Raw genomic sequence first — 18,156 nt, 5'->3', positions numbered from 1 at the left:
TACACAGGTTTTTTGACTTTGGATTAGGAAATTTTCCTCCAGGGCATATTTCAGGGAGATTTTAGAAGTGCTCATAGAATGACCGAACAATTGAGTTCTAATTATTTAAGTTGCTGCTCATCAGAAAGCCGCTGTAATTGTCTGTGAGAGCTTTCAGTCCTCTTCAATTGCAGAGTAACTTCATTTAACTTAAATCACTTTTACTGATGTTCAAGCTAAATTGAGTTAGTTCACAAATTGTAATAGGCTAAATGCATGCAAGTGAACAGAAACATCAACTCAGCTCCTAAGCAATAGTTTGTTGAACTCCCATATTGCATTTTTATTCAGTTTTGTGCCCAGACTAAGTAACTTAGGCTCAATATTGACTTACGAATTCTCTTAAGTATTGCTGAAAGAATCGTTTCTCATCTCCTCCAAAAAACGAGGGCGATACAATTCCATATGGTGCTGCCAGATAACTGCAGCAGCTAAGAGAGCAATACAGTATAAGCACAACCTTACCGAACAGACCACTGCTTTAACAGGTTACCTCACATAAAAGACTTTATCAGGTTTAAAACTGAAAACAAACAAAATACCCTGTAAAAATAGCTTCCACATCTGATTACAAGTCCAAGGTTTTTCCAGACATTCTATTTCCTACACGTTACTAACATATAACTAGAAAACATTAACATAACCAAGCTGAACATCCTAGAGTCAATCTCCAGGTATACTGAGCAATGGATTCACTTAATTAAGCAAACAACTGCGAGAGCATGTCTTCTGGTTACCTTTAGGTAGAACTTGGATATCTCGAAAAGACGCTGGCTGCATGATGCAAAGCACTTGTGATCCTCTGCAACTCCATGTTTTTCAAGAGTTTTGGCCACCACCTCCTTCAGCATCTTGGAAGCAACAGAAACACTCAAAAGTTGATCCCAATTATTGGCATGAAAAACTGTCCAAGAAAAATGAAGTCATACTTGTTTTCTTTATCTTTGCCCCACAATAAGCATTAAGAAGATGGAACTTATAATACATCGAGAGGATTGAGGGGGGGAAAAAAAATCCTCAAATTCGATCTTGCCTCTGTGCTTCTGCCATTAATCCACTGGACAAATTTAGGCAGAGTTATTTTACAGTCTTTTTCCACTTCCTTCATCTCAAAAATTAAGAAAATGCTTAGAGGTCACAGCAATACAAAAGACCAGTAAACATGGGGCTTTGAAGACAGAAAAATTTCTGTAATGTCTTGGGTTTTCTCTTTCCTTTATATTGATATTTTCCTCTTTGATACATCCATATTATAAAGAAGTTCAGACACTACAATCAGATCAAAGAGTTTACTCTGACATTCCTCATATCAGAGATGCTTGAACTTTACTGTAGATCTCAATGACTCTCACCTCTTTACGCTTACTCAGGTCATCCTGACTTACCACATGTGAAAAGAACGCATGAGTATCATTTAGAGGAAAATGCCCTTTCTATACTTTTGGGGAAAATCTAAACATATCTCCTTCATCTGCTTGCTTACAAGGCTCTCAAATTTTGCATTTTTTTCCTTGAAATACAAAGCAAAACTGTCAAAAGCAGGCAGGCATCATCTACAAAACTTAATTTCAGATCATCTAATACAACAATTAAGTTTTTCCAAAATATTAATTTTGTTGCCAATCACAGGTGTCATTATAAAGACATTACCCTCCTTCTAGATATAAAAATGGCTTTAATTAAACATTAGTGCATCAAAGTATTCAAAAGTTCTACTAATGGACACATACAACTCCTGGAATATCTCTTCATTCACAAAAAAGTCCTGTTCTTCTGCAATGTCTTTTTCTTTACAGCATAGATGCTTCTTTGATGTCTTTAGGTTTAATATTAATTTTCTATATTTTGTAACTCCTACTCGTTAATATTTATTCCTATCTTTTTTGTTCCTGTTTGTTATCTCTCTCAGCCTAACCTCCCTGGGCACCATATAATTATTTCTTATATGCTTTTTCACTTCCTACTTTTGGAAGAACTTTTCCTCAATGCCTTCAGGTCTCACTTACAGAAGTGAATAGAAAAAAAATTCAATAATAATGCGCAGAGAACACAGAGTCTTCCTTTTAGCCAAAGAAAAAAAAAAGAAAGAAAAGAATAAAAAGAATAAAAGAAAAAAAGAAAAAGTGAATTCACACATAGAAAGGAAGTTAAACAGACACTTCTTGAGCATAAAGCAAACAAAATAAATCTTTACCCTTGTATGTTTCTGAGATCTTGATTCCTTAGCTGGCTTTGAAGTCTCAGCTTCTCTTGTGTTTATTTGACTCGCTGAGCCAGCCTTTGTGGTTGCTTTATGGGGCTGACAGGACTGTTTCAATGGTACAGAAGCTAAAGAAACTGATCTTTCTGAGCGCTTCCTTGTTACTGCAACTGAATAGTGACTTCCACTTTTACTGCTTGCTTGAGATACGAGAGAGTCTGTGCTCTCTGATTTAGTTAGCCTAGAGGAAAAAAAGAAAAAAATAGATTTTGTATTAGTTCTTTGCTTCTACAACAGAGGCTGCTATATAATTGCTATTTGTACATTCTTGCAAACAAAGAGAATCTGAAAATGGCAGATAATATTCTATAACTGTAATTTTCTTCCTATCAGGAGATCATTTTACCATTGGATTTGGTCTCTGACACTTAAATCTATTCCATTTCCAATTACAATTCTCCAGAACAAATTGAATAAATTATATAACTAGGAAGAAAAACTCTGTGGAAGAAGGACTAATTTTGCATATGGAGATTACCCTAGATAGGGAAAAGCCAAGTTTGCTCGCCTCCAGTCTTGGGCTTAAGAGACAACTTCTTGAAACTACCCAGTTTCTTTTGACCCTACAGGAACCCCAGAATTTTTTTTTTATCTTTATCCAAGGCAACTTGAAAGTTGCAATGCTACTGAAACCTTGCACTATTTGATCCTTTAACAGCAAAAATGTTAGTAATTGTAAAACATCAGTTGTATGAAGTACTAAACACAATCCCATCTTCTCTAACTATTCAATAAGTTCCAAAAGATAAGGCTATTCCTAGAATAATATCCCTGCTAGAAAGGTTTACTGTACCACATCAGTGATTAGATTGCAAAGGGTACCTAACCTCAGCAGAGAAGGGAAAGCAGAGAACCACCATAGTTAGGGCATTTAGAGTTAATATTTGCATATTATGGCAGTTATTTTTTATTGATGCAAAGAGTATGCACCCTGAAAGTGAGGATATGGTACAAAGGGAGATCTTAAAATTAGTTTTTCAGAAGAGAAATAAACAGCTCTGACAACTGAAGGAGTTTGGATTTTGGTGGATCATTTTATACCAGAAGTCTTTGGATTAGGAATTCAATTATTCTGTTTGTACAGTAGTCAGCTTTCTAAACCTCTAGCTGTTTATTTGTATTGCAACAGCTCAGAGAGTTTCAGTCCTGGATAAGGCTATCTGTCATCCTGTCAAAAGCAAGCAATACTTTTTGCAAAATACATTTTAAATAAAAGATTTGGGGTTGTACCTGTGTGGCATGGTTTTGATTAATCTAATGCTATCCAATGGGAGTCACACTGGAGAGAAAATGAACTTACAGAAGATTAAAAAACAAGAACATTTGCCTAGATAGCTTTGCCTAAAAAGATTTCAAGATGAAAGAAAGATGTATTTCACAAGAGACTACTGAAATATTTCACGCTAAAGATTTATTTTATTCAGTGTATTACCTCTTCTTGGGATAAAAGCAATCCAAGTCTTTTGATCTGCGTTTTAGCCTTGACGCCTCTGTTCTGAATTCGCTTTGTAAAGACTCTCCATCAGGTACACTTCCAGGCTCTGACAGGACTGCCGGAGACGGCAGAGGGCTCAGAACAACCGGTACAGGACAGCACTCTTTGGTGCAAGTAGTCTGAGTTTCGTATCGAATAAGACGAGTTTGAAGTTCAGCATATCCCACATCTCTTTCTAAAGCTTTTCTGTTATCTAGACAATACCTAAAATTGAAATTTGAGAGAAGCATGTGAGAGAAGTCTTTATTACAATCAGAAAAATGGAACAACTTATTTTTGACTATGGTGTATTCTCCAAAACTTTTTTGTTTGAACTGACGTATTGTTCTGAAAGAGACCTTAAATATTGCCAAATACGTTAATCCATTCCTGACTGATTTGGCTACTTTCAAGTACAACTCCAACAAATAAGATAAATTATATACTAAATATTTGTAAACCTATCCTGTGCTGCCACAAATAAAATTTTCATGGACATTAACAGACTGTTTTCTCTGAACAATACACAGTATACCTAATATGGCATTGTGATTATGCAATATCCCTTTTGCTTATTCTTGGGAGACATCCAACATTATTGAAAGATCTGAGACTTAGCAAAGTTTTCTCTTCATCTACTCTGTTCTCTGTATCTCTATTTCTACTCCATCACTTGACCATATTGATCTCTGTAACATGCACCTGGAACCTAAGTCATCTGCAGTTACTTTTTTTTGACTAGGAAAACTACTTTCTTTCTTTCAGTAACAGGTACAAGTACTTCAGAGATCCCAAAATGCAATGATACCGACATGATTTTAGGAAGAGCCAGGCTATGCCAAAACTAGGTTGCTGTGAAGTTATGTTAAGTGAATGCAACTACAAGGTAACCGTTCTAAGTGCTATTTAGTACAGATTCTTTGCTGACTGCACTCTTTGGAAATGTAAACTTCAACCTTGTCCAAGATAAGCACCACTATATGAGAAAGTCCTATTTTTTTAAATGCTAAACATGTAAGAGCGTACACTGAACAAGCATAAGCTTCACCAGCTTTTCAGCCTCCTATTGACTACAAGAATTAAGTGGCTTAAATCAACCAAGTCAAAACAGGACGTTGCGTTTAAATCTGGTACAACTCCAAATAAATCTATGTTTTTTTTTTTTTTTTAAGGAGAGCAAATTCACATTTTTATGAAATAATTTCATATTCAGATTTAAGAAGAACAAAAAACAGTGCTAACTCAGTGAAACTTAATCATGGGATTAAAACAATAGAAGATGCACATTAACTTTTTTGTTACATAATATCCAAGATTCCTTGCGAGAGCCCAGCGTTTCATTGCCAGTCACTTAAGTTACCTTTACTGCAGGAAAGTCCAAAGCATTATCAAATATTATGCCATTCATTCTCAACAAGCACTATGATACTTCTTTCAGTTTACCCTCCAAACAACGTAATAACGTAACCTATTCTCTTGGAAACCCTGGACACATTCTTTCTTTTTGTCTATTAACACAGTATTTCATTAAACTGCTAGATCTGATTTCTCCACTTTCTTCAGATTATTTTCATATTCTGAGAGAAATTCACTTATAACAGACTGCTGAATCCATTTCTACAGCTGATTAAAACTTTCCACTAGAAAAAAATTCATTATCTGATAAGACTAAATTCTCTTAATTTACAAGTTTCAAGGTGCTTAATTTTCCTTATTTAAATTCTTAAGTCTCCTGAGTAATCACATTCCCTACAAAGACGCAAATGTTTTTTTCTTTATAAGTGAAATCGTCATGTTACTCACTCTGCTTTAACCGCAATTGCTTGAGCTTTGCGACTCAAGATCCAAACGTTTGGCACAGATTCATTCCCCCAGAAATTTGATTTAATCATAACTGTTATTCCTGTTTTGTTGGCAAGACTTTAATTACAAATATAAATATAGAAGTCATCCAGATGTAAGCAAATCACAACTACATGGTACAAAAACCAGTCACTCCAAAAGACTGCACGCTCCCTATGATACTCCCACCACAATATCCAGGTTCCTCCCCTTCACTGTATCTCCAGTTTCCACCACCTCACCCTTCTGCCTCCCTCTATTCCCAGCGCACTCTCCCTGTCACATCAATATGCCGGGGCCTCTCTCTCCTCCACAATACCCAGGCTTCCCTGTGGTCTCTACTTGTCTTTTTGGGGGATGATAAGGGGCAGAATAAACTGTGCTGTGCCAAATCTGATCCCTCATGCACGCTGTCTATCACAGGCTCCCCTGCAAACCGGTTAACACATATCAACAGAAAATGGCCAAGTGCTTTCTGCTTCCTATTGGGAGAAAAATATCTGCATTTCTTCCATCTACTCAGTTGCTGGTGTCTTTTGTTCAGGTTAACCTAAAAAGGCTAATGGACTCAGAAATTACTATTGGAGAAAGGGAGGAAATGGCTAAACAGAGAGCATGACTGCTTCATTTCCTTAGAGAACACGGTAAAGCCTATGTTAAAACTCAGTGAATTTTAGCCAAATTATTTGTGAAGCTCAGAGAAATATACCAGTAGTATACTCGGTCACATTCTAGTAACCTGAAAATGTAGTTTTAGAAGAAGGCAGAGAACTGCATGAAGACCGACCGCATACATGTGCTGCACCACTAATTTTCTGAAAGGCTACGGTGTACCATGTAAAAAATTTTGCACAGAGAAGAGTTATACTGAAATAACTACACAAGTATTTGAGTATGTCCTTTTCCTCTTCTCAATGAAAAGAGGATTTTTATACATTATATAATGAACGTCCACCCGAACCTTCGACACTAACACTGGCTGTCTGAAACCAAACACAGTCCTAATAATACTGATTCTTCTTCAGATTCTCACAGGTGACACTTGTGTACTGACACTGGGCTCAGGCTCCCTGCACGTAGTATCTCCAGAGCAGGTTTCATACACCTCAGTAGAAACATATGTTGCTTGCTCATGTACTGCTCCGGTGACTAGACAGGTGCTAGTGAGTCCTCTTCCTCTTGCCACTCCCAATGCCAAATGAAATGCAGAGACACTGAGTATAGCTACAGCAGTAGAACTTAAAATGTTGCAGTGGGGGAGGGGAGCTATTACCATGGAGGCAGCCGTGCTACAATTTAAATCAAGGTAAGAAAGGGAGAAGAGGCATGTGCAAAGTTATTCCAGTGAATGAAATGGATACATAAAGTTTTCCATTAATAACATTCACATTGCTTTAAGTGTTTCTGCTTGTAATTTGATCGGAAGCTGCAAATACTTCATGGAAAAGGCGGCATGGAACTTACTCAACTCCATGATAATGGCATCCAGCTGCTTTTTCAAAAGGCAAACCTCTGAGCTTCCGAGGAGTAAGCTCTGGTGTCAGAAGGAAAACATTTTCACTGAAAGAGAAAAAAAATATACACGCTTTTAAATAGTTGCAGTCTAGATGCATTATACTTCCATAAATCAAAAACAAATGGCTTGACATAGGAATACCAAAACAGCCTGTCTTGCAGCTCATAAGGCGCCCGGAGTACAGCATCAATAGGAAATTAAATCTTCAGTCAAGAACACATATAACCCTAACAACTGCAAAGATTTTCAAGCCTACCTAGTAGCTCATTCCATAAGCAGTGAACGTTCTGACTCTACAATGCCACCTGACTCCCTCGTACAAGTGAGCTTGACTTTAAAAAACAAACAAAAAAAATTCAGATCCTGAAAATTAATGTATTAAATTCTTAAATCAGTCTTGCTGCTGAGAATGCAACGGTTAATGCAATAACATTTACCAGTAGACACTTCAAGGATGATTCTTGCAATGCAGTGAGAGTAGGCAAGTCTCCTTCAAGGAACGCTTTAGCAGTTAGTAATATTGCTAGTAATGCTGGGCCGGTACACCACGAGACAAACACAGCTAGGGTGTAAGGTTCTCACCTAACCTCCCTAACACTGAATTAAATGAGTCACATGAATGAAACTAAAGTTCTGCCAGAGTAAATTCTACTACACTAGAAACAGTCCTTTGTAAACAGAATTGTACACTGGCAGCAGTCTGTAGCACAGTCATGGCAAAAGCCTACTCCACACTTTTGCAAATCAGACATTTATTTGGTTGTTTAGATGCATACTCTCTTCAAAGAGCACTCAAAAAAATCATCCTCTCTTCAAAGATGGATCTCTGAAAGAGCTAAACAGCAAGAACAATTGGGCTAAGATAATGACCATAAGGGCTGATTTCACTGACAGACACGAGATATAAGGGCATTACTGCTGCAAACTCTAATCCAATTAGGCAATTCTGAGACTCTCATTCAGTCATTAGTTGCAATTTCATACACCAGTTCTGACTATAATCTGTTTCAATATACTGAAATCATACCGTTTGGGAATTTGTAATGGTTGAAGATCACCAACTGGTAACCCTTCTGGTGTGAAGTATTTCAGCAACTCTTTAGCATCAAGCAATGTCAGTGACTCCTTTTGGCCATCTTTATGTCCCAGTAACTGCTCAGATGAATGTGGAAACATAGAAACTCTGGGAAAGAGAAAAGAATTAAAAAAATCTAAATTTTTTTTATTAAGTAATTTTGTTGCATACAAAAAGAATCACTGCTAGTCCACAGCAATTAAACATAGCTTACTTTCAAAGTAAAATGTTTTAAGATTGTTACTTGAGAACACTTACATGAAACCTGACGATTAAATATGTTAAATGCAAATTCTCTACCATCCCACTGAAGAGAGTGATTTTATCGTTTTATACCTTAGTTATGAAATAAAACACAGGAACTATATTATTTATCCTGTTTTTTCCAATTATGGATTTTTAAGATCAAAAATTAATTCCCATAAACACTTACAACATGCAATAAAGTAACCATAAAACCACCACTGCAGGCAATTCTCTATTTTCTAGCGTCTTCAATCAAGTATAGCAAAGTTCTTTCTCCTCTACAGTAAGGAACATGCTGGACTGCAATTCAGGATAAGCAGAAGGCTACCAGTTCAGAATAGGATGAAACATATTTTAACCAACTATGAAACAGAAATGTCCTTTTGGAAGCTCTTCAAAAGTTCGAAGGAAAAGTTTTATGTGTACTTAGGAAAAAGTCAATACTCTTTTTAAAAAAAAAAAGAAAAAAAAGACATGAGAAATTAAGAGATCTAATATGAGAATTTGTGACATCCAGTGCTCTGATCTAGGCCATGACAACTTTGGTATTTGAAAGAGACACAGGATGAAATTAATAGAGAGAGAGAAAGAGAGAGAGAAATTGGATATTTGGCTTTAAAACTCAGTCACCATACGTGTTAAGTTCCAGAACAGATTACTGAAGTCTTACACAAAGTAAGAGTTAGGCTGAAACCAAAAGGCTGTCTTAAGGGACACAAAGGTCTATATGTTTCACAGAAAGAGCACTGAAGGAAAAATAAAACCAAATACAAATTTCAAACATGAAACCAATAAATCCATCTCCTTTAAAATGATATGAGGTTTGATATTAGACCTGACTATTTAGGAACTACAAAGAGATCACAACCTCATTGCACATGTTGACAAAACTCCTTTACTGTCCTTATTTTATCATTTGTGTCACTGAGCGTGTTGTTAGAGAAAAGCTTTTACATGTTTTTCTAGTATGGCTGAAGCCTAGAAGTGCCATTTCATCTTTAATATAGCTCAAAGTAACATAGTTCCAAAGCTAACTTTCAGTTGTGTTTTGTCAGTAAAATTTCAAAACAATATTAATCTAAATACCAGGAAATTCTGCCAAAACACCCATAGACATTGATAGTCCAAGGACTATCAATGGATAGTCTAACAGAAACTTAGGCATCAATGTTCAGCAAAATTTCCTCTGAAAGAAAACCAATATACTTCAAAACAGATTATAAAATATCTGTCTAAATACCTGTGTATTTACAAATTCACAGAATGGTTGAGGTTGGAAGGAACCTCTGGAGGTCATCTAGTCCAACCCCCCTGCTCAAGCAGGGTCAAAGCAGTTCAAGTAGTTCCTCTAGAATTATGCTTAATGTCCATAACTGAGAAAGCCTACAGTATTTAACCATTACCTCATTTTTTGCTTAATTTTTTCAAAGTTTTCCAAATTTTGAAGAACATGTCTTTCTGGCCACTCTAACGGATTCACCTCCATTAAATCGAAATCTGCAAGAAAATATCCATGGTGAAAGCAAAAGTATTGCTGTTTGCTCACAAGTAGCAGAATACAATTTGTCTCTAAAGCAAAGGAATTTACACTACCAACCAGAGATTTCTGGCTCTTTTAGAAGTCCACAAGGTAACAAAAAAAGTGTGTTCAACCATGTAGACATCCACATAAACACATCTGGCATTGCTAAACTCATGATAAGCACTAGAGAATTAAAGTAATGAACTACAGCTTCCAAGATTCCTTTAAGTACTCCAGAAGCAGATGAAGAGAAGCAGATACTAGCAAAAGAATGCTAAAATAACTATGGTGAAAAGGGTATTGCAAAGATAAACAACCATGTTTGTACTGTGCTCACATAGACTGGTACCACACTGTGCTGATAAGAAATGTCAGAAGAGACATAATAGTCATTTCCAAAATGACAACCCTAAATGCAACCCTATGAGCAACAGTGCTGCAATGTATCATACTGAAATGCATGCTGGCAGGGGGAGGTTGGAGGAAGAGACAACCAGTGCAGGTATGGGTGGTTTAAAAAAATAAATAAATAAATAAAGCAGGTACATCATGTTAGCAAGGCAATTTGATCAATTTGATGAATGAGGCAAATACAAATCAACTTTTTCTGTTGAATATTAAGAGATCTTGAAACCTTGTCCTATGTAGCATAACATTATAAGTTTTAATTGTCACTCAGTATGATGTACAAGCATTACTGGGTGCTCTACTGCACTAAATATTTGCAGCAAGATGGTCTCTCCGTTTGGGAGACATAGATTGGATGTTCAACCAGATGAAACCATGAATGTGCCACAGTTTTCCCAATAGTGGATGTAGGAGATTCTACCCAACAGCTGTGTTGCTATGATCCTAGATATATGCACATGAACTTCACAGGAGTTAACTCATGAAAATTGGACATAAGAGCAAATGGATGTACAAGCAACAAAGATGAGAACAATATTAACATTTCTCTTGAAATACAGAGAGTGGAAGAAAAAAAATACGTATCCTTTCCTGAAGTGCTTATATACCTATAATAGAAAGTTGATAACCCATAGTAGAAGTGTAACATCATAGGTAAATCTGCCTTATGCTGTGATAAATGTTTTCTGTATCAATTTGTCAGGGAAAAAAAAAATGCCTATAGTTAATGCCAAGGGTAATTTCAGCTTTCCAGTTTTCTTCCTCTTTTGTCTGAGTCAATTTTTTTAGTAAAGAATTGACAACAGCTAAGCAAATACATCAAGAGAGATCTTAAGTAGTGAATTTTCTAAATAAAAATACTTACCAGAAGTCACTGTGTATGACCTAGTTTTATTGGCAACTTTCTGTAGAACAGGCTTAGGAAGACTAGCATCGCACAGTTCCAAAAACCTTTGTCTTGTAAGTACTAACAAGTTTTTGAGCTCATCAGTAGAAATAACTGGAGGCTGCTTGGTCAATTCCTTTCTCTCTATAAAAGGAAAGAGAAAGGAAGAAAGAAAAGCTATTGCATCTGCTAAGATTACCTGGAGCCTCCTTAAAGGAAAACAAGTTAACTTGAGCAAGATGGTGGTGGTTTATTCCACAGACAAGTAAAAACACTTAGTAATACAAATGGCTGAAACTAGATGTGAATCACCTTTTTAAAGTCTCTTCTGTATTTGTATTTCTGAGTACTTCCAGGTTTCAATCTTCCAAAGGTAAACATCCGGACATGCTGAGCCTGAATATGAAAGGTTCCATTCCACAGTGTCTGCTACAGGATACTCTCACCCACCATAACTATTTCTACTGTTATTGCAAGAGTGTGGCTCCAAGATACTTGGTTGTGTGTTTCAGGCTCTTTAGTCAGGCAAATCTGATATGATTTTTTTTTAATCATATAATTCCAGTACGATTTATGATTTTTTTCACAAGCTGACTAGTCCATCTGGGTTTTGTAAGGTGACTTACCACATTCCATTTGAAATTAAGATTTTTTTGTAATATTAGTTTGAGAACTCCTTGTGCTTTCTCCGTTACTTACTGAGATATTCCTTCAAGGCAAACACTTGTATATGTGACAATTTCTTTTCTCTCTGTACAATCTGCTCTCCACAGAAATGCGGAAGAGATTCAATGAAGTCTGCAATGTGACAGTCTGTAAAGATGAGAAATCTGTTAAGAGTTTCATATAGGACTGTAGCAATACCAGGCCATTATTTCTTAGAAAGTGGATTTCAAGAAGACACAAATAAAGACATACAAATTTCATATTAAGGAAAAACAACTAGGATTTAAAATACAGATAATCCTAAAGAATAAATTACAAAACATCAAAGGGTAACTTGGAATAGATGATATATCAGTTGCGTCATTAGTTTTTAATTTGCACTCAAAACCTATATGATAATACAGTTAGCATGACTGACATTCAAAGGAGTTAAAATTACCACTAGTTTGACAGCAGAACAGAAAAACTCTATTCCAACATACTGTCAAGGATTTTCAGTTTTCTGACAATGCACTAATGGGATTTTAATCACACAAAATGGTAAGCAGTCAGTCACATCCCACATGGATTTATTTTGATAATAAACAAATGACAGTATGCAGGTCATGGTGCTCTTTTTCTTTGTCAGTGTTGTTGAGAGGAAATACATGAATTAGCAGTTACAAGTACACGTATTAGCTAACAGGATAATTATTCTATGGTAACTGTCTACATATATGTTCTGGTCTAGTGAAGCAGATGATCAGCTGCTAGCTCTTATCCTAACCACTCCACGGTAATATGGGCATCTATCAGGTAACTCAAGACACAGTCCTGAAATTCCACTTGTTTGCTTGCCTGAGGTTTTTATTTTAAATCTTCAATGAAATAGATTTGTCAATAGATAATTATCTAGATTTTAGGCTTTGGCTGGTCCATCTTCATAACAACATATATTTTTAAGTCTTTGTAGATTTGATTTGCATGTCTATTACCTGGATTTCCCTATACAATAAAATACTTGCACTACTGAAAGTTTTGAGAAATGACTGATTTTAAGTTTAAGAACTTGTTTCAGAAGATAAAGTAGTAAATTGTGTAAAGGTATGGGCTCTTACTAACATTTCTGTCAATGTTAAAAAAATTCAAGAATCTTGAAAAAGCATTGCGCAAACCACACAAGGACATATATCAAAATACAATGTTCCTCCTTGTTCTCTCCCTTCTAACATAGATTAATAAAATGCATGTATAAATTTTACTAGCATTTACCTACCTTCAGATACTTTTAAATAAACAAATAATTCTTACTTGATTCTATTTCTCCTGCATTTGTCTTAAGCTTCCCATTTACTGCAGCAAGAGCAGCCATTCCATTGATCTGAATAGCCGAATGAATCAAAGTTGCTTTACATCCTCCAGAGCCATTGCCTTGTAGCAAGAAATAATATCGGCAAGATTCTCCTTTCAGTTCAACTTCTGGGACTTAGAAACAACAGGAGATAACCGTGAAACACCTTCAGAAAAACAGCTTTAAAATAAGCTACATCAGGAGTACCTCTCCAGTACAGTGGAAAATGCTAGTAATGTCACCATCTCTGTAATCATATCCTCTCTGCTCTGCCACCTCCAAACATGCATAGATCATTTTGAATCTATATATTGCTAGCATCCACTCCATACCATTAAGCTTCTTGCCCTTAATTACACAGCTCTTTGAAATTCCTCTCACTTTATTGCCTCTCTCCAGACCTCCAAAATCATGGAATCATAGAATCAGTAAGGTTGGAAGGGACCTCTGGAAATCATCTAGTCCAACCTCCCCACTCAGCAGGGTCACCTAGAGCATGTTAGACAGGGTTGCATCCAGGCAGGAACATCAGTCTTTGCCAGAAATCCTCATCTACTTAGCTGTTACAAATACTATCTTCAGCTACCAATAGGAGAAGACACTACTCCTTAAAATCTAGAGGAATTATATGTTCAAAAACCATATAAACAACAAAAATCACCTAAGGAGGGAGAATCCTATGTCTTATCCTGTCCTAGGTAAGCACTGAGCTGTCACCAAGCTCCTTCTAGCCTGATGTTTTTCTGTCCCTATGAACCTCATGGTCAATACTTGTGCAGTGTCTTCGCTTTCAGGGCAGTGTTCAGCATAACCTGACTTAAAAAACACTGGCTAAGAAACTCCATCCAATCCAAACTCCTTTAGACTGCACTGATTCTGTTCTCTCACATCCTAAGTAACAGTTAGACAGTTTTGTATCTGCTATGGAAGAGGCAGAAATCAAACGCAAGTGTGAGAACCTTTGCAAACGCTTAAATGAGAAAGTGAAGCGCACTGGTTTTCCATCTGCAGAAGCGGCTATCTTTGCCCTCTGACTGTACAATGGACTTAGAAAGGTATGTTAAGGCTGGATCTTCAGCTGAAGGATAGCACATAGCGATGGTTTAAAAGAGCTGCATCATTTCCCTAGATCTTAGTTAACCATGATGATCATATAATTTGACTTTATTATTTTCAGTTTTTCTCTGCAATAAATCTGCATAGCTGGAAACACATTAAGCAAAACCTTCTGCTGATGAAGACTGCAATCACTGCCTAAGTTCATTAAAAGAATACATAATATACATATAAAATACATAATCAGAATAAAATACACCTGCAGTCATTGTCTTCTTACTTACCAGTAATCATCTTAGGTTTTTTAGCCATATATTCCTTCCATTTCTTTGTACTCAATTGGGCAGGGGATGGGATCAGTACACTGCTTACACTACATGGTAATGCAAATAAAGCTCCCACCTAAAAAATGACAGCAAATACCATACACGCAATATTACTGAAATATACTTTACATTTAATTTTTTGAGCTGCTGATTAGGCATTATTTCAAATGCATTTCAGTTAAACACAAATATCTTTACTCAACACTTCTTTCATTCACATCAATTGAGATGAAACATCAGTTGACAGACTGCAAAAGCTGTGTTTGTTTTTGCTCCAGCAGAGCGATAATTAATTACTGAATTTGTATTCATATGTAAAAGGTCTCTATTACAAATCTTGTAACAATCTGGCTAAAAATACCTATGTAGAGTAGCATCCAGAACGAAAAGATAATTTAAAGAAATAGTTGAAAGCAGCTACTCTGCATTTTTTTTGAAAAACATCTGTTTTTCTTCCTCTTATATATAATATTTGTCAAAAAATCTGATACTAGACTATGTTTATGCTCACATTTAAATTTCAAGCCAAAAACTATTAATAATAAAAGAAGTATGTATCCGAATCTCAGGTTATAAAACATTGTTTTCACAGCTACTAAAAAAGACTAAAAATATATAATGCTTCCAATAGACCAAACAAATATTTAGGAGAAATTTCTATTTTAAAGAAGTACTCAATTCAACATGTGCAAACTCTAAGCAGCAGCCTGTAAATGTGTTTTAATTTTTTTGTCATTTAATTTTTTTTACAGGTAGAAATACAATTTCTTATATTGTAAAAGATACATGACTAATGTCTAATATTCTCTTTTAAAATGAAAATTATAGGAGCTATAAACAAATACAAAGCTATTCCAAAATATATTTTTGATATGGTTTTAGAAAAAGAACCTACTTCTTTTTTGGTTAAGCATAACAGAGAACAGAGTTGGAGAGGAGGAGGAAAAAAAAACTACTGAAAACCTAAATAACAAGCTGAAGATTGGAACCACAGTTTTAAACACGTCTGAAAAATGAAGTTCCAATTCTACACTAAAAGAACCTTAGTTATTCACTATAATTATATTTTCACATTGCAGGCTGCATTTCACGTTGCATTTTCACATTGCTGGCTGCTTTTCACATTGGCACAGATTTATTTATAATCATCAGGAAACTTTCATAAATACGCCTGCATTGCCTTAAACATCAAGGAAAAAAAAAGACATATATTGCAGCTATGAATAATCATGCTATCATTCCAAGAAAAGAAAATAGGCTTGTAGGTGTGTCGAAAGTTTGTTTATCTGAAATACAAGATTAGGAGTGTTTCTCCTAAGGAAAAATGTAATATTGTCAACTACAAAAAAATGTGACCAACCATTTGCGATTGCAAATTGACAGAAACTTAGAAAGGCATCAGGCCTCAAAGGCAGAGGTGTTCAAGGTGTTTTTAACTAGATACCAATACATATTGTAAAGGCAACAGCTGTATTTATCAGCTGTCCCTTAGATTCTTTAGATGGAAAAGTTTGGCTGGGCATAAAGGCCATCCTCACAGGTGAATCACCAGCACTTTCATACATATTGTAAAGGCAACAGCTGTATTTATCAGCTGTCCCTTAGATTCTTTAGATGGAAAAGTTTGGCTGGGCATAAAGGCCATCCTCACAGGTGAATCACCAGCACTTTCATACATATTGTAAAGGCAACAGCTGTATTTATCAGCTGTCCCTTAGATTCTTTAGATGGAAAAGTTTGGCTGGGCATAAAGGCCATCCTCACAGGTGAATCACCAGCACTTTCATACATATTGTAAAGGCAACAGCTGTATTTATCAGCTGTCCCTTAGATTCTTTAGATGGAAAAGTTTGGCTGGGCATAAAGGCCATCCTCACAGGTGAATCACCAGCTCTTTCATATGCTGGGGATAGCAAGTGACTATTTAGCACAACATTTAGCAAAGGACACAATCATTCTTCTAGGACGCTGTCAGGAGAGCAGCAAGTAACAAAGTTTTGTCATAACTGGGTAAAAGTAGCAGTACAACAACAAAAATCATGTTAAGATGAATTGTCCTTATTTATATTATTTGACTTTAAAATGTAGATGTTATGAATATGACACCTACTTAAGGTACCACAGATCCCTAAACAGCTTTGGAGCTTAAAACTAAATAAATAACAAATAAAAAACCCACACCCATACACACCACACACAGTGAGATAGTTTAAAAAAAAAAAAAAAAAAAAAAAAAGAATCACTTTTTATAGATGTCAGGCTTTTTCAGACAGAGTGACATTTGTTTCTGCAGTCAAAAATACTTTAGCTACAACTGACAAAAGCCAGAGTGTCTGTGATGCAGATCTGCTACTACATAGCAGGAGGGAGGTGAAAAGGAACCAGTCAAAGGAACGTTTCTTTCAAACACTGCATGACAATGATACAGATAAGAAGGACATACAAGACAGACTGGGATAGCAAAGCTTTACCCAGGTTCAAATAACATCTGATAATGTAGAATGGTTTGTGATCTTCAACCTTTTAACAAACCAAACATCTCACACCAGACTATGATAATAAAATAAGACTGAAAGAAAAAACACATGGAAAAGATACCAAATCCCCATTAGGCTCTTTTTCCCTAAGAAAAGGGGAGGCCTATATTACAGCCAGCATCTGGAATTTAAAACAAACAAACAAACAACAACAAAAGAAATAAAAAAAAAATATTTAAGTTGAATTTGAAGTTTAACATCAAGTTTAACATAAATTAGCCACTGGATCAAACCACCAAGCAAAGGATTATTATCCACTTGAACATACTACATCAGAATGGAGGCAAAGTAAAAAAGCTCTCCACTTCAGACTAGCAAGAGAAATTTTATAACCTGAATGCAGCCCTTCCTTTTGCTGAAGAAATGTTTGAATTATGAAAACTACCGAAATATCTATCAGGTTAGGATTCAAAGTAACAAGATATTTTAGGAGATCAAAACTTAGCTAAGGTAAAGTAAAGGCTTCACAGGTTTACAAACTACTAGGACCTAACAACAGTTAGGATTATTCCTGTATCTTTTGCAAGCAATTTACAGGTCTTAATTTTTATGATAAGCTCAAATAAAAAGATGTCATACCTTTCCAGAGAGAGAAGAAAACTGGTCAAGAAGCAGCATAGAGGTCTTCTTGATATTCTTTCTTGCCAGGGTCCTGAACAGAACACTTTAAGGAACTCCATTGTCAGAAGAATTGTATGTAAATATATTTTATAAGTTATATTTTAAATAAAGACTGCAAGTGTGTAATATGTAACACTCAAGTATTATAAAATTCACTGAACTTACCTTTCCAAAGTGGTACAGTTACCTTGGAAATTTTATATGATGAAATACAATATTGCTGATATCTTTAATATAGGCAGGGATCAACAGACAATTTGGTATCAAAATATTGGGAGGCTCATATAGCCCAGCTACCTGTCATCACACCAAGACTAGCACCCAAGAAACATAGATTCCAGCCAATACAAAC

At 35.8% G+C, this 18,156-nt stretch overlaps 1 protein-coding gene across 2 annotated transcripts in view; it reads right to left on the bottom strand.

Moving 5' to 3' along the window:
- Positions 1-18,156, bottom strand: part of MTBP (MDM2 binding protein) — a 30,446-nt gene that overhangs the window by 3,790 nt on the left and 8,500 nt on the right. For both annotated transcript variants that reach the window (XR_009957714.1, XM_062570581.1), the window contains exons 10-20: positions 17,763-17,835; positions 14,605-14,722; positions 13,225-13,398; positions 11,968-12,081; positions 11,248-11,412; positions 9,856-9,949; positions 8,159-8,314; positions 7,080-7,175; positions 3,732-3,998; positions 2,234-2,480; positions 777-890 (exon numbers count right to left, since the gene is read on the bottom strand). Coding sequence is in view for 1 of the 2 variants with exons in the window: in XM_062570581.1 (XP_062426565.1) it covers positions 777-890; positions 2,234-2,480; positions 3,732-3,998; positions 7,080-7,175; positions 8,159-8,314; positions 9,856-9,949; positions 11,248-11,412; positions 11,968-12,081; positions 13,225-13,398; positions 14,605-14,722; positions 17,763-17,835 (1,618 nt within the window). In the remaining variant the exon portion in view is untranslated. The remainder of the gene's footprint in view (positions 1-776; positions 891-2,233; positions 2,481-3,731; positions 3,999-7,079; positions 7,176-8,158; positions 8,315-9,855; positions 9,950-11,247; positions 11,413-11,967; positions 12,082-13,224; positions 13,399-14,604; positions 14,723-17,762; positions 17,836-18,156) is intronic.

This window comes from Rhea pennata, chromosome 2 (genome assembly GCF_028389875.1).
Source record: "Rhea pennata isolate bPtePen1 chromosome 2, bPtePen1.pri, whole genome shotgun sequence".
Classification (NCBI taxonomy): Eukaryota; Metazoa; Chordata; class Aves; order Rheiformes; family Rheidae; genus Rhea; species Rhea pennata.
Note: the sequence above shows the minus strand (reverse complement) of the source record. Positions and strands in the feature narration are given on the sequence as shown.